The sequence below is a fragment of the Apis mellifera genome, linkage group LG8 (genome assembly GCF_003254395.2).
Source record: "Apis mellifera strain DH4 linkage group LG8, Amel_HAv3.1, whole genome shotgun sequence".
In the NCBI taxonomy this organism is placed as follows: Eukaryota; Metazoa; Arthropoda; class Insecta; order Hymenoptera; family Apidae; genus Apis; species Apis mellifera.
In genome coordinates, this window is record NC_037645.1 from 856,861 (window position 1) to 874,216 (window position 17,356).

The window sequence follows — 17,356 nt, forward strand, 5'->3', positions numbered from 1 at the left end:
AATGGCGACTACGGTCGGAGAAAAGCGCGACAACGGGCAAGAAATTCAATCTCGATCCTCTGTCGACGAATGAAAAAGTAGGAAAATGCGTCGCGGCGCCGGAGACACACAAATCATCGCTGATTTCCACGATGTGCCGGGACAAAGCAGCGTAATACGCGCTCTTTTGGCCGGCGTATTAGCCGGAGTTAAATTCAATTTGTCCAGCCCGAAGTAATCCTGGCTCGGCGTGAAAGAGAGAGAAAAAGAGAGAGGGCAGCAGGGAGGGAGGGAGGGAGAGAGAGAAAGGGAGATGGAAAAGGGAAGCAGGAGGAAAAAAACGCGAAAATCCGGGACGTCGTTGCATCGCAATAACCGTGTCGACAGAGGAACGAACCCTGGCGACCCGAAAATTCGGATAAAATAGAAATTAAGTTAGATCTTTTTGTGTAATTGTTTTTTTTTTTTTTTATTTTTTATTCCTTTTTTCCTTCAACTTTGTTCGTTTACATCCTCGCATTTATATTTCGAAATATTCGTTCACTCGCCCCTTCATCACGGGGTGAAATCGCGGGTGTCTCTCTCTCTCTCTCTCTGTCTCTGTCTCTGTTTATATCTCTCGATGACGGTGGTGGTAGATATAATATCACTTTTATATTTAAATAATGAACAAATGAAATGAAGTTTCGTTCAGGAGGATTTTGAATTTGACGGATTAATTTCACTTCGCCTCGATCTTTGTTCTATCGGAATTGGTTTCTATCGGAATTATATATCGAAGCTTTATGTTTGATAGATAAAATTGTGGACGTCGTTCGACACCCGATTTCGATAATTTTCCCAAGTTGGGGATTGAAAGTAATCGATGAAAAATTATTCGATGGATATTCTCGGCCGGTTTCCAAAAATTTTTCGACCAATTTCAAGTTTCATCTCGGCAGGAAAAGAAGAAGGTATCTTTGGATATCGATCTTCGATTCGAGAGGGGTAATTTTATCGGAAAAATTATAAATTGAAGAATAAATTAATAGGAAACGTAATAATAAATGAGCATCTGAGTGGATTCGAATTGCAAGTTTTTAAAGTTTTTCATACATTCTCTACTTTTCGAGTTTAAATAATTTGTTAACCTTACAAATTAAGGTACTCGAAAATTTATCTAATTCGAAAAATGAATAATTCTTTTTGAAAATCGTTTGCTTAAATCTTCGATTAAAAAAAAAAAATCTTTCAAAGAAATGACGCGCACGTTACAATTCTATTTCCACAACATTCCGCATCGCGCATCGATCTAACGAGAACTTGAGAAAAAAGAAAGAAAAAAAGAAAAATATTAAACGATTGTAACTCGTCTCAAGTCTCGTTGAAATCTATGTAAAGACTGATCGATAGCGGTATACGGTTTGTTCGCTTCGAAACTCGCATATTAGTCAGTCCGACGAAAATAACGTATCGTTAACAAGTGGAGGACGACCGTTTTTACATATGAAACTTTATAAAAAAAAAAAAAAGAAAAGAAAAGAAAATAAAAAAAATGTAAAAAAGTCGAAACGTGTGCTCGATATTTATACCGTGTCTCTTTTTAGAGATCGGCAAACTTTCAAAGAAATTCGGAATTATCGAGGTGGGAATGAAAGGAGGAGAGAGAGAAAGAGAGAGAGAGGGGAAAAAAGTTATAAAAAGAGAACGAAGAGGAAAAGAAATGGAACGAGACACCTTTTTTCCAAAAGGTAGATGGTCTCTCCCTCTCCCTCGTATAAGAATCCTCGTACGAGAAAACGAAAAAGAAAAATCCTGGATAATTCCAAACGTTCGCAGCCGTCTATCGGTAGTGAAGCATTATAAGGCTGTCATTTGCGAGATGAATAAATATTTCGAAATTAATTATATTAAATTCCTTCGTAGGGGTTCGAGTGCAATTTTTTTTCCTTTTTCCGAGAGAAAAGAATCGCGAAGAATACATACGGATAATAAAATATATATATACATATTTTTTCACGAATATTTCAAAATTTCGAATACTATCTCTTGTTCGATCTTGAAAAAAAATATCCAGAGACTAACTAATCAAGATGGAGAAATAACGAAAATAATAAGAAAGAAAGCAGGAATAAAAAAAAATGAAAAAAAAGAAGGGAAGGAAGGAAGGGGAGGGAGGAGAAACAGAGAGAAGAAATAAGACGAAAAATAGAGCCCACACCTTGTATTATCCGAAACGTTCCCGATCCTCGTCCTAGAAACGATTCACCGCCAATAATTTCTGCCTCTTCTCCACCCTTCTCTCTCCCTCCCTCCCTCCTTCTCCCTCTCTCTCTCTCTCCCCGGCTGCATTTTTTTTCCCTTCCATTTTTCGCCCTAGCAGGGCGTCGCTCTTTGTGCAGCCTGTACCGCGGCGGGGTTGCCGTTGGCTTTTCACCCGGACTGTACCACCCTACTGTTGTTAGGGGGGTGTGGGGAGACTAGGGGTGGTATATGATCGTGTATATACGCCGGCGGGAAAGTATTGTCGGCGCGCTCCACCTCACGATATTCTTACGAAAATCGTTTCGAAGGTGAAAACGCGGGGCGGGGGTATCGATAGGTATATCGAAAATTCGGGAAAATTGCGTTTAATATGGCCACCATTTTTCATAAATTTCAAGTAAGGGGATAGGCGGGGGATAGACGGAGGGAGATTTCTCTCTGGGCAGTCGGGCCGGGACAAAACTGTTCCGGCCGATCGGAGTATATACGGCCCGGGGCGGCGGCGAGAGGGGCGAGGCTGGGAGGGAGAGGCAGGGGATGGGGGGTACAATATGGGTTATCGAGGGGGCCCCACCCCCGGGGGAGAGCAGGGGCCCTCATTTTATTACCCAGGCTCCCATAGAGGTTCTCAACCTTCTTCCCTCCGCGCTTCTACTCTCGCCTCGTCTTTTCGACGACGATGACGACGAAGATGACCGACCAGTTCTTCTTCTTCTTCTTCTTCTTCTTCTTCTTCTCTTCCTTCTCCTCTTCCTCCGCTCTCGTTTTTTCGCTTTCGTATTTGGCTGATCGATGAGAATATTTTCTACGAGATGTGGATATTCCTTTCTCTTTGTTTTCTTTTTTTCTTTTTTTCTTCTTTTTTCTTCGTCCCTCCCTTTCGCGCTCTCTCTCGCTCTCGTTTCTCGATGGAACGAACGTTGCGCGCACGGGACACGGAGCGAATGCGTTGATGAATAATTGCATGAGAATTTCACCCCCGCGTTATTTTCGCGAACCGATTCGCCGGGGATGGAACCATCCGGATGGATATTCCGCGGTTGCAAGTTTTGTCTTTGTAGGAAATAATGTGGGGAACGAATTTTGCGATCGTATTTTTTTTTTTTTTTAATATCTCTCTCTCTCTCTTTCGCGTTTCATTTTGTTTCGAGCCATCTTGGAAAGAAGTTATTTCGGAACGAAATGGAGGAACGAAGGAACGTGCGTGTTTTCGTTTGAAATTGTAGCATTTTTTTATAATGAGGGAGGGGCGTTGAGGAAATCGGTGATCGAACTTTGATATTTCGATATTTTTAAGGATGGAAAAGCTCTTACTTTTGGAAAGATAAGAGTTTTTAAATTTATATTTATGCGTCCCTTTTTCAATCTTAGGAAAAATATAATAGGGTGCCATCGAAGTTTGGCCATCTATTTCTCCTCCGCCACCCTAAAAGAGGAGAGTTAATAAGAAATTCTTGTTAAATTCTGTATTTTCTCAGGGAAAGAAGGTTCTTCTGTTCCAACGTTCTTTGTTTAATTTTTCCCCGATATACGCTTGAATTTTCTTTAATTAAACATTCCTCGCGTATATTTTATTATTCCAGAATTGTCACGAGCGTTAATATATCGAGCCGATTTATTTATTATCAACAAGCAAATATCACGAACGAAAAGATCTAATTCGATCGACACACTAATTCGTTGCGATAATTTTATATATTTCTTACATTAAATTTACTTTTCTTTTCTTTTTTTTTTTTCTTTACGTGGGGCGGAATAATTAATAAACGATCTAAAATTAACTCGTGATTAGTGAAAGTTTAAGGGAATCCATGCGATAATAACGATAAAATCTGAAAAGTCTAATTATCTAATGGAACACGCGCGAACATCACGCGTAAAATTTTTCCATCGATAAAAGCCGGATCAATCATTTCGCATAAATGTCCCGATTCTGTCTAATTTCGCGAAACATCGGCGAAATATATCTTTGAAACAAGGTTGCCAAGTAATTTTCCAACCATCCAACCCCCGAAAGAAAGGGGAAGAAATTTGCAAAGCATTTTACAAGCCTGACCCAATCCACCCCTTGTCTTATTCCACCGTTTTTTCCACCCTCTTTCTTCCCTCCCTCCTCCATATACCGGGAAAAGTTTCACGTAAACATCAGGATCATCCTTTACTTACGCGTACCTGACGATCTTAAAGAGAAGAAGAAGAAGAAGAAGAAAAAGAGCCATTCATTCAAAGGACACGATATGGAGGAAAAACAACTGGAATAATAATTATTATCTTGTTCGTTTCCAATTCCACTGTTGTTTTTCGCTGTGGAATTTTTTCGAAATTCATCGAATATTGGGAAGGATAAATATCCCTTTTCTTTTCTCTTCTTTTTCTTTTCTTTTTCTTTTTTCTTGCGTCGAAACAACAACGATATCGAACGTATTCTATGTCGATTGATCTTTCTACTATTCCAAAGCGAGCTTTCATTTCGTTCATCGTTCATTCGCCCCGATGAACCGTGAGTTCGAAATGTTATCGAATGTCACGCATGATTTTTTAGCGAAAAAAAGGAGGGGGTGGGAGGGGGGCGCAAAAAAAAAAAAAAAAAAATTTGAACAAGCGCGCGTGTATTCGATTCGTGAACACCAATTAGTCGGCGAAAATAAATAACGAAACGGATTCACGGATGAATGAAGTCTCCATAAGCTTTCCATTTTCTGGAAACTTTATCGACTAGAATTAATATTTCAATCATTCCCTCGCTATTTTCTTTCGATCTTCGACGGGGGAGAAATTTAAAAAAAAAAAAAGAAAAAAGGAAAAAAAAGAAACAGTTTCGCGACTTTCGCGGCTCTCGTTTCGAAGATGAACGCGAATTTTTATAAAAAATTCACCGAGGTTGAAAATCGTGGCCAATTATTTTAAAAAAAATTCCCGACATTCGCCGACATTTCAAAGACTAGCGTGGAGAAATTTTTTTGAAAAATTTCCACGGTGTTTCACAGTCAAAGATTCGCGCTAATTATTTAAAAAAAAAAAGAAGTAATTTCCCGACATTCACCGATGATCCAAACGAATATGTATGTATATTTTTTTAGAAAATATCCGTGGCGATCATAGTTTCAAAGAAATTTTACGATTTTAAAAAAAAAAAAAATAGCCAAATCCATCGATCCTAATGATTCACCTAAGAAGAAATCGTTCGTTTTTCATTTTAGGGGAAAATGAATCGTCGATAAAATTATTATTGTTGGAAAGTATAGCATATTCGAGTTAAAATTTTTGAATCAAATTCGATACATTCCTGTCCTTTCAAAAAGAAAATTAAAATTTATAGATGGTTCGTCGTTCTTTCAATTCATCTATTTCGAAAGCACTCCTAATTTTTCGTTTTAATTAATTCAAGAGGAAAGCACTCGAATCCCACGTTGAATACTATACTTACAACGTGCAATTTATTTTTCTCTATAATAAAATGATAAAACACTACTTCTCAAGCTAAATTCGAATTTTAAATTGCAGCAAATATACGATATTTAATCATTAAAAAAAAGAAGGATCTACAGAATCGACAAAATTCAACGGACTAATATCTCATCTATATTTCAAAGGATTCCAGCAACTTCTCCAACACTTTCCGTCCCTTTAATGATTCTCATTCGTCGTACATATACACCCCGCGTTATCATGATCGATAGTTTCTTTCCGAGGTACGTCTCTTTCGATAAAATATTTACAAAAATCAAAAGTTGTCGCAATGATTCAAGAATTAAAAAAAAAAAAATACTTATATTTTAATTTAGAAAAAAAAATTTCGTAATAATTCTCGATGCAAAAATTCTCTCTCTAAGAAGCTTCAAAATGCCAATGCGCATTTTTTTCCTTGCAAAATTTTCCAAACCCGCGCGTCTCCCAATTTCGAAGCCCGACAGGAAGTTGGAATCGAGGGAATGGAGGGCGGGGGAGGCGGGGTGGATTTTGCAAAATGGGTCCACGAGCGTGAAATTTCTCATCAGCGCTTTATTATCGGGGATTTACACGATTTCGATTGTTTCGATGCGACGTTGGGGAAACGAATACGAGCGCGCGGGCGCGGCAAAGGTAGAAAAATTGCAGCCCCCGTGCAATATAGATTTTCGCGATGAATACAGGGGCGGCCGTGATGTTTAGCCGCCGCGTACGAATGCGCTCGCGGCCGAGCTTGTTTTTCAAATTAGAAATTTCGTGCCGCGACTTGGACGTTATTAAAAATTTTCGTCCTCCTCGCTTTTCCCTCGATATTACAACGCGTGTTTATTTATTTATTCCTTTTCTTCCCTCTTCTTTTTTCGAAAGAAAAATTGCAAGATGAGGAAATATTAATCGTTTGTGGATATACTTGTTCTTATCTTAAGGATGGATACGAAACTCTCTTCCTCGATCGTGGAATTTTTTTTTTTCGAATATAATCAAGTTTATTAAGGTTAATTGATGATGTAGAATATAGAGAAATTCGATGAGATATTTAAATTTAAATTCGATATCTTGGGGCAAACAATCTGAGAATTATTTCATCGCTCTTTTTCGCTAGAAAATTAAAAGCCGGAAAACATTAACACATGTTATAAATTTTCAATTCGTTATTTTCTAAACAATTTAATACATTTTTTTTCACGCGGGAAATAAACAAACATACTAATCTTAGACAGATAACATATTGACACTTAACATTAGATCAAGGAAAAATGCAACACGGATGCGTACAACGTCGGTATCGAATTCTTAGAGATGGAAAGAAAAAAAGAATAATAATAATAATAATAATTTTTCTTTCGAAGGATGAATGGGTGTCTCGAGGAGGGATCGGGGCCCTTCTTAACCCAATACGATTATTTTGGCGGGGGGAGAGAGAGAAAAATATGGGGAAGTGGGACGACTTCCGCGTACGAAATGTAGACGTTCCATCCGTCACCGATGAAAAACCGTCGTCGTATCAGATAGTGCGTCTCGTATTCGTCAAAATGCATCGATGGAAATAGATCGAGGGGGGGCGATAAGTCACGAAAATTGCAAATTCGAGTATTTCTGCCATTATACCCCCGATTCGATTACAACCCGTTCGATTATTTATATCCTCGAGAGGGAGGGAAAAAAAATAATATTTCTTCCTTCCTTTCATCCTTTTCCTCCTCTGTCGCATCGATCTTCGTAATTTTTTCTTTCTCGAAAAACCTTTGCGACGTTATCGGCCACGTGTAACAAAATTAATTCCAGACACAATTTGAACAATGGCAATAATATTAAATTACGCGTGGAATTTCATATTCGGAAATATTGAAATTGGAAATTGATAGGATTGATTGTTAAATTTTGTCTTGTCGATGCCCAAAATCGACTAAAAATTGGAGAAGATGTACTCTCCGTAGTAAGTACAAATCGAATAAATGATAAATGATAGGATCAGGATATTCGTTCGGGATTTTGGGAAAAGGTGGCGAAAATGTATAAATTTCCAGAAAGAATTTCCATCCACGTCGCTTATGAATTGCACGAACACGAATACAATGGAAATCGTTTCATCGTGGAACGATCAAGATCGTTGGAAAAAAAAGAAAAATAAAAATAAAAAAAAAAAAAAAAAAGGGCACAATTACAGTCGAAGTAATTGCGGCAGGATGAACAACTGCGCACGTAACACACGAGTGCGCATAATCTATCGTTGCAAATCGAGCAAATAAATTTTGTCCGCAGACAATTAAACAATCAATCGACGCTCTAGGAGTAGCATATGGATTTTCAAAAAATACACGAGAACGCAGAGGGGGAGGTAGGGAGGGGAGGGGAGGGATTCTATTTAATTACAGTTTCAATTCGCTATTCGTTCCACCGGACCAGGCGTTTATTGAATTTTGTTTCATTTCCTTCGGCATTCGGTACAATGGAAAAAGTTCAAAAGTTCTTCTTCAACACGCGCACGCGCAATTTTCTATTAAAAATTTCCAAATAACCGATGCTTTTACCGGTGATTAAAACTTTTTTTTACGCTCGACGCGTATCATAGGAGGGAAATAAATAGCCAAGGAAGCATTCCAAATGTTTTTCGATACAAATTTGAGAGGGAGAGAGAGTGAAAGGAAATTTGGGGCGCAATTAAGATCGAGATTAACGTTTTTAAAACAATGTCGGGCACGGTCCTGAATGGAAAAGGCTAACGACGAGAAAGTATCGAATGGAGAAAGCACAGTGTGCAACTTCCGGTAGCTTCGAACAGCTAGTTGGAAATCTTTTCCTTTCGATCGATGATGTTTCGCTTCTCGAGTTTTTTTTCGTACGCAGTGGATAGATTTTTTAGATTGCCTCCGTTATATTCTTTTTTTTTTTTTTTTTGATACATCGACGATTATACGTTATTTAAGTAATTTTGAAATAGTGATTTTAAAATTTTTCTTTCTTTCTTTCTTTTTTTTTTTTCAATAAATTTAGCGAACTTTTTTTTTCATTTCATTTTATTTCATTTTATTTTGACAAAAATATTTGCGTTTTTGAAATGAAATAATTGGTAAAAATATTGATGATGCGGAGTTTTGCACGTTTATTGTTCAAAGAAATCGATAAATATCAATGATGCGGAATTTCGACTTTCGTAATTGAAAAAATATATAAAATAATAACGTGGAATTTCGATTTCTTTTTTTCTTTTTTTTTTTTTTTAATTAATATAAACAAATCGACGAGAATTTTCATAAGAATGAAAAATCAAAAATAAATCTTTCTGGTGAACCGTCGTCGAGATCGAAATTCGAAAATTCCATTACCACGAAGATATACGATTGTATCAAATGTAACGAAAAGAAAAAGATAAGATCAATTTAGAAAAATGTGCCGTTTTCAAGAAAATCCAATTTGAAAATTGAAACGTATATAGTTTTCGGATAAATTGGATTTAATCCTCTTCGAGCATTAACAGTTGGTCACTGAGGATGGATGCATTTCATAGTAGTGCGAATTTTTTGTCACTATTATTATTGTTATTGTTATTACTATTATTATTATTATTATATACTCAAACGTTATTGCATTAAGCTTTCATCTTTATCACGGCATTACCGTGATATGTACATTGAATAAAATAGATATACAAATTTTACATAATGCATCATTCCCGCGGTGCAATGCACTTTGGCCATTAAATACACGTGTATATATACGTAGCGCGCGCGCAGCATTAATCGCCCGGAGGATCGAACGAAAAAAATTATTCTTTCGCATCACCACAGTTGGATACAAATATTCAGTCATCGAATGATGACTAAATGCCTTTTCGAAACGATGACTTCACGTCGCGCCAAGAATCCAAAATAAAACGAAGTTGAAAGTTAAGGAGAAAAAAGAAGCGCAATAATGTGGATATTCTTCCAATAATTAACAATCTTCGAGTTCGAAATTTCTCACTTTCGTTCCGAGAGAAACCATTCCTGTGTCCGTACGAAAAGAAAAATTCTTCAGGGATGGGATGAAACGACAATAAAGTTGCGTCGAAAAATATTCGCAAAGGAAATAATAATAATAAAAAAAAAGAAAGAAATCTGGTAGCTTCGACGTCACTAACGAAGAGGAGAAATATACTTGGGCATATTTCATATCGTGCAACGTGACGAAGCTCGATCGGAAAGAAACGCTGCCGTGCAGTTTCGACTCGGTGAAGCGGAACACGTGCAATATTTCTCTATACGTTGAGATTAGACCGTCTATGAAGCTTGCTCTTGGATAAAAAAAAAAAAAAAGGCGGGACAAAATGGCGGGCCTGAACCTGGATTTTGCCCCCCTCCTCGGCTTTCAAGCTCTCGCAATTATTTCGCGATCGTCAATTTTACCCCCGAAATTTGGTGGAAATTTTCGAGCCGGCCGCTAATTAGAAATACGGCGCGAGGGGCGGTGAAATTTATTTTGCGATACTGGAAATAAGGTTATACCTTGCAACCGGGAATGCAAAACGCGCAAACGAGTAATTATAAATGAATAATATGGCCGCGCTGCCGGATAGAGGCGGAATTCGGCAGATATTGCAACTCGGCTTGCTGCTTCCTCCTCGTCTATTTGAAACGTTTCGATAATTAAAAAAAAAGGGGAGAGAGAGAGAGACCCTTGGAACGAATCAGATTTTGGATAATTGAATAATACGAGGCTTCGTGTTATCGGCTTCTCACGTTTCTTTCTTCTCGACAAATTTCGCCTGAACTTTGAAAATTCGATATTTTTATCACAAAATTTTCCATTAATTTAAATTTTCGCAATGAGACGATTGTTCTTTTTGGGGAATAAACGGATATTGGATTAATTTGCTTTTTGCTAATATTTTACATTAAAGAAAAAATTGGGAAAGGATTCAGTCAAAGATGTACCTTCGAACGAGTCTATTTTTAGACCGCGTAATTAAACGTTGGGGAGAAAGTTATATCTCGTGTTTGCCACGGTTTTACAATGCACGATTACAGTAGTAGGAAACGTAGAGTGTCTTATTGGAGTAATAAAAGAGCTGAATGTGCCATTACAGGATTAATATATCTGTGTACACTGTGTCTTCTATCCGGGTTACCTTTTACTTAAAACCCCTCCGTTCGTAGGTAAAAGCAGCATACTTTTTCACATTACCCAGGCAAACTAAGTCCTTCATATATCCAAAACTAATTTCGTTACACTACTCTCTCTCTCTCTCCTTCTCTCTAAATAAGATCCCTCTAAATTAAACTCTTCGTACTCAAAGCTTACACCCACCACGATACTCCCACTCGATTCCGTTTTACAATATCACACGCGTTCGACATAAAATTCAATCCCTTTAATTACCGTCCCCACATTCGAGATAATTTCCTGAATTACGATGAGAGCGACAAAAAAATTGAAGACGACGAAGAGATGATATAGAAGATATATCTATCACAAAGAGGAGAAGAATCTCCTATTTCGGATCGGTGGCAACGTAAACTCGAGAGAAGCTTATCGGATGGAACACGATACAATGATAAGCTTAATGTTCGAATTAGAGTTGATAGTAAATGATACGTCAAACGCGGTTAGACTCTGTAAACGAATTTCCAAAAAATATATATACAAACTTTATCTTAAAAAAATTTCACGAAAATCAATGATAAAAGCGAGCGATTTTCGCGAGGATAAAAACTCGAAGCAAGGCTCGTAACGTAAAACGAACGAAAATTGAAACAAAACGGATAAAATATCCGAGTCAGCGTGGCCCCTGATTTTAATTCGTCCCACGTCCTTTACCCTTCCTCCCCCAAGCTCCAACCAAGCTCGTTTCTTCTTGCACCGTGCCTCGACCAACACCCCTTAACACCCCCTTGACACGAACGCAACCCCAATGTAGGCGGAACTACGGCAAACTTTACAGTGACGTATACTCGACTGTCTCTCTCTCTCGACCTCTTAAAGTTTTCACTATCAAATACTGACATTTTTCATCGATCGATGCTACATTTATAGATACGCTTTTTATTTTTTTCGAAATTTTTCTCTTATAGTAGAATTGATGTACAAATGGACGCCTTTCGATCTTTGGATTAATCAGGAGAGACAAATAGATTAATTAGGTGCTCGTAAGGGAGGATCGAGCGAGGGATTGCGTTGTAAAGAAAATAAAAGGGCGCCGTGTTCGCACGGGCCTGGCGGAAGCCGGCCGGCGAAGGAACAGCAGCGGCGCACACGCACGCTGACAAACGCTCGAGATTATCTGGCGATAACGCGAGAAGAGAGATGATTTATGAACGAGGGACACGCCAAGTCGTTTGCTCTAGCCCACCGGGGATGAAGTGACCAACGAGGAGTTAGAATTCGAAGGAATTGATCCAAAGGAATCTCGAAGAAGTTTGTTCCAAGTTCAATATCGATGCTCTTTTACATAAAAATATTATTCCAGGTTGGATTATTCGTCGAGCCGCTCCTCTCTCAATCGTCGATTCTTTGATCGACGAGAATTATTCGATGAACTGTCCGTTGTGAATGATTCAGACGCGCTTAATTCAGATAAGAGCCGTGTGGAATGTTTGCTGTTTCGCGGATAAGTTTAACTCTCTAACTATCCGTCAAGTATCCAACCACCGCAGTTATCAACGATCAGGTGATGATCCAACAGAGAACGGTAGCTGCGGAGGTCGCTCGGGAGGAGATAAAAGAAAGAAAGAAACGAATGAAAAGCAGGTCGAGGGAAATAATAATAATAAGAGTTTAATAAATGATAAATAAACATTTGAGTAGCCCCGACGAGCTAATAACGATCGAGGCGCGGGGTGATTAATGACTCTGCTCGACTCGATCATCATTTACCAACCGATGCTGCTCTCCTCGCCAGTGGAACAAAAGATATTTTATTCTTATATACTATTAAATTATTATTACATTTATATTACGGGATCAAGGTCGTTGCACCGAACGAAGGATTTATTTTCGATCAAACTGACTCTTGCGATATATTAAGAGAGAGAGAGAGAGGAAAAGATAGGAGAGGATAGGTCAATGCGAAAGGGTTAATTGCAGTCAGGTTTTTATGCCGATGATCGCCACGCGACAAACGTAAACTGGCGTGACGGACCGATAATATCGAGATCTGTGAAGTGAATACCGGTTGTCCATTTGGTCCTCCTCCTGGAGATTAATGAACGCGCCTCTCGAGTATCAGAGGCTCATTAAGACACATTAACCCCGGCCCCTCTCTCTCTCTCTCTTCCTTCGCCCTTTTTTTCACGGTGCTTTGTCCTAATGGCGCATTGATCACTGTTGGCCGAAAAGAAAAACGGGCTCCTGGAGATCCAGCGCAAAAAGGCGAGCAGGAGAAACATTCGCGTGCCGCGACAAATGCGCCACGATCAATTCGACCTGGCTTGTTAATCGATTCGAAGCGGTCCTCTATTTCGAACCTCGAAGATTGTTTTATACTTGCGTCTTGGAAAATTATTGCAATTCTGGAATTGGAATTTCTTTTTTCTTTAAAGAATCTATGATTCTTTCGCAGGTATCTCATCGAATTGAAACGAAACCGACGATTTGATCGATTATGAAACTGTATATTCTCGTAGATGATCGGGGAGATTCGTCTTGGATAAATTCTGTCGCGAGAGTCGCATCAAGTCGAGCAATCCCCCCACAAAGAATCTATTAATCCGGCCTGTCTGAAATCGACGGAAAACTCGATAGTCCAGAAACGAGACATGCGCGGCAACGATAATCCGTCCCCGAGGATTGTATCTTATCACTATTATCGGGAATCTCTGAAAGGAGAATAAGTTTATCTGGGATAGAGAATTTTATAACGCATGAAATGGAACGCGGATGGATGTTTTATAGGGAGCCACTTCGATGCTGATTTTTATATAAAAAAGATAATGAGAAGATCGAGTTTTTGGCCGATAGAAGAAAATTGAATTGTTTCGATCGGATAATTAAGTTTAAAAATCTAATGAAATTTCAGTTATACAATATTCGCGTGGAAATCTGGAGATTTTCAAGAATTTTACAAAATAATTCAAGGAATCACAATCTTCTATATTTTTGGAAAAACCTACATTTTCGAGTTGTCACTTTCGAAATCTTCCTGGATCGAATTAATCAACTCGTGTGTTTAATTATCATCATTTCGAATTTCTTTGAAACTGATTTAACTTTAAGATGACAGTCAACAAGTTCTAAGCTCCGGAAGATAAAGATGATTCAAATGGGATTATTAGAGTACGAAAGTAATTAGGAAAAAACAATATTGAAATAATATTAATCGAACCGAGATCTCTTTACTAAACATCGTACGAAGAATAATGTAAAGTAATGGAGCTAAATATGAATAGAAAATATTCACGACTGAGAGAGGGATCCAAGGATTCGTCCGTCCGTGGAAAATAAAAATTCCTTCTTATCTTTTACACGGGAAATAAAATTAAAGGGGAGAATCGATCCAACTAGAGACAGATCTATCATTGTGTCAGCTTCTAGAAAAAAGAAAGAAACAAGGGCCGAGGTTGGAACGAGCGCGCGTATTCTACTGGTCTCGGCCCGTAATTCAATCTGATCAGAAACAAGGTTGCACAAACGGAAAGCGATTAATCATCGGCACATATTTCCCCGTACGTTAATACCTAGTCATCTGTCTCTAATCCGTTACCCTATCCGCTAACGAACTTACGCTTCACCTTACGCCAACTCTTTGCACAGTTTGTTGTAATAAGCATGCGACGCCGATTAATTCTAACCAACGATTTTTCACGATATTTCTCGAGAGAACACTTCTCCTCCTCCTATTCTATTCGTTAAAAAAAGAAAAATAATTAAATTTGTAATAACAAATCCATCCGGGAAGGAAGGATCTGTTGAAATCTTAAGATCTATCTATCTAGGTGATAGTATAAATTGGAAATAAGTGAGGTGAAAGAAAGAAAAAAAAAAAAGAAAAGAAAAAATAGACTCACCTCTGTACGCTGTTGTAACCTCTTGTTCAACTCGTAGAGCCTGTAGTCCGGTTGGCCAAAGTACGGAGTATGCCTCCTGGGGACAGGCAACGATCTGTCAGATCAGACCGATCGGTCATGTTAGGTGTGCTGTGTACAGTGTGTTCTCTGGTGTGGGTCGCGTGTCGCATGCATGTGGGCCGGGGGTGGGGGGAAGTTTAACATGCATCGTCGGACTTTCGAGTAAGCCCCCTCGGCTGGCGAGCGAGCCAATGGGACGACGGAATACGTCGAACGGCGGTGGTGGCACAGATTTCGTGCCACCCGACGAAACTTACGACTTTCACCGAGAAAACGATCGCATGCATAATCTATTTTCTCGGCTGTTCGATCACGAAAGGGTTCGACTCGAGAGAAAGAGTTTGGGACGAGGGTGGGTTGTTGCTTGCACAGGATGTCGCGTCATCGCTAGGAATCGAGACGATTGAAGAGATAAGATGATTCGAAGGAATCTTTTCTTTCTTTCTTTTTAGAATGGAATTATCTTCCGTGTTACGCGACACCCTGTGTATATATATTTCGAAGAAATGTATCGCAAATGGACGCTGCATCGAGAATGTAGCAGTAAATATAAATAGAGAGGTTGACTCTTTGGATTAATTGTTTCGAACAAAATTCTTTAATTTGTCTGAAGAGTAAAGCATTTTCTTTCAAGAATGAATCGGCAGTTTCCATCAAATTTACATTCAATTGTATTTTTATACTACTTTTTTAATACAAAGAAATGAATAATCGGATTGATCAATTTTGGGGGGGAAAAAAAATTACTAAAAGATTATTAATCAATCGCGGGAGGGATCTTTTATTTTTATAATCGATACGATTATTTTTCTTTTCAAAAGTTTTTATAACATCGGTGGAATATTAGCGGAAAATTCTGATTCGTAACGAATCATTAATTAGCCCGATGGAGGAACTTTGAACGTGACGCAGGCATAGAAAATTTGCATTCTGTGAATATTCGATTCATTCGGTTAATATTTGAAAAATGGTCGAGAAGAACAACGGAATCTTCGCCTCAGTCGTGCTATCGTGACCGAACCAGAGGCGTAAATCAGGTTTAATAAGCTCTCTCTCGTGCATGTCTTTTCTTGCTTGCTCGGATCTACACGCACGTCGAACACCTGTTAGTGAACACCGCGAAATTAAAGGAAAAAGAGAATCTCTACGCGCCAGAGATTGTACAGTTTTTTTTTTTTCGAAATTTGGTCGATAATCGACTAGGCTTGTTTTCTTTCTAAAAATAAGGGAGGAGTGGATGAATTAATTATGGAAATTTTCTTCCAGGAGGAAGATTTATCGATTCGTTTTTTCAAAATTTGGTAAATGCAATTGAGAAAGTAGTGAACGATGCAAGTTAAACAAATTTTACGTCGAATGTTTACACGCGTGTATTCTTTTGCAATTTTTTTCTCGACAAATGAAAATTCCTGTTTCAAAATTGCTGATCGTTGCTGTCAGCAACGAGAAAAACAATCATCCATTAACGCTTTTCTCACAATTCTTTCTGAAAAGTTTTTTCAAAAATTTGACACGGCTAATGTCAAACGTCAACAATTTGTTACTACTCAAATTTGCCAATCTTCAAAGAAAGGGAGGGGGAGGAAGAAAAAATTCATATCTCACCCTTTGAAATCGATTCTCCAAAGGTGGTTTCCAACGTATTATCATTCTGTACGTGTGTACGCACGCTCGTATCGAACGCGAAGTTCTAATTGAATATAAGAGTTGATTGTACAAAGGAAAGACCGTTGCACTGTGGCAACGATAACAGCGGTGTTTCGAGGGTCACGAATCGACTCGATATCGATCACTCTTGCGTCGGTGTTGCGTCTTCTGTTTCTCCCGTTTCGATCGTCTAAACTTCGTCGTAACTTCACGACGAAGGAAAATATATGCTGATCATAGAGCTGTTTGCATTCCTTGCTTAAATGGAAAGACTCGAAGATCTTTTCTCGGATCGCTTATTACAGTTATGAATAGATTTTACCCTTAAAAAAGCTTTTTTCCTTTTGGACTTAAATCTGATAAGATTGGAATTCATCTAGTGCACTCTGTATTCTGTTAATTTCTCAGAACCAGATTTCTTTTTTTACAAGAGCAAAGGAAGAATTGTTTTTTTCTTTTTTATGATGATTTACGATTCCTGGAGATTCGTTAGAAGTACGAGAATAGAAAAAAAACGTGTATTATCCTATTTCGAAAAATAATTATTCCCGTAAAGACACACATAGGCAAAACAAATTCTTATAAGAGCGCGGTGAGAAGTTTTAAATCATTCGACGAAGTGTTCTTCAAGTGTATTGAAGAAGCTCATTGTTACGAAACACAACGCTGTGTTACCTGCGAAAAAGAAGGAAAAAGAAGAAGAAGAAAAAACATTAACTTGCGCATTCAATGCACGTTTCATCCGTCTTCGTAACTGAAAAATCGTCTCGCATATTTTTTCCTAATACTCGTAATAGTCCAAGCGCGCGTGAATCATGAAATCCAATAAAATCGTCAACGATTGGATCGATAACAACAATCAATCACCTTATTTATCATTTAAAATTATCCCAAAAAGAAACTTTTATTTTTCCTCGATCGTTTTTTGAGGCGAAACGGAGAAAGGAGAGATTCAATTCTTGGCAATTGAATTTTGTAATATTCGGAATTGTTAT

General features: G+C 38.3%; 1 protein-coding gene across 8 annotated transcripts in view; it reads right to left on the bottom strand.

The window, feature by feature from the left end:
- LOC411238 (LIM domain-binding protein 2) overlaps positions 1 to 17,356 on the bottom strand; it is a 124,303-nt gene that overhangs the window by 9,263 nt on the left and 97,684 nt on the right. For 5 of the 8 annotated variants that reach the window (XM_006558218.3, XM_026442371.1, XM_016913479.2 and 2 more), the window contains one exon: positions 14,655 to 14,748. In XM_006558218.3, coding sequence (XP_006558281.1) covers positions 14,655 to 14,748 — 94 coding nt within the window. The remainder of the gene's footprint in view (positions 1 to 14,654; positions 14,749 to 17,356) is intronic. The other 3 variants (XM_006558221.3, XM_016913481.2, XM_006558217.3) reach the window with 1 other exon arrangement.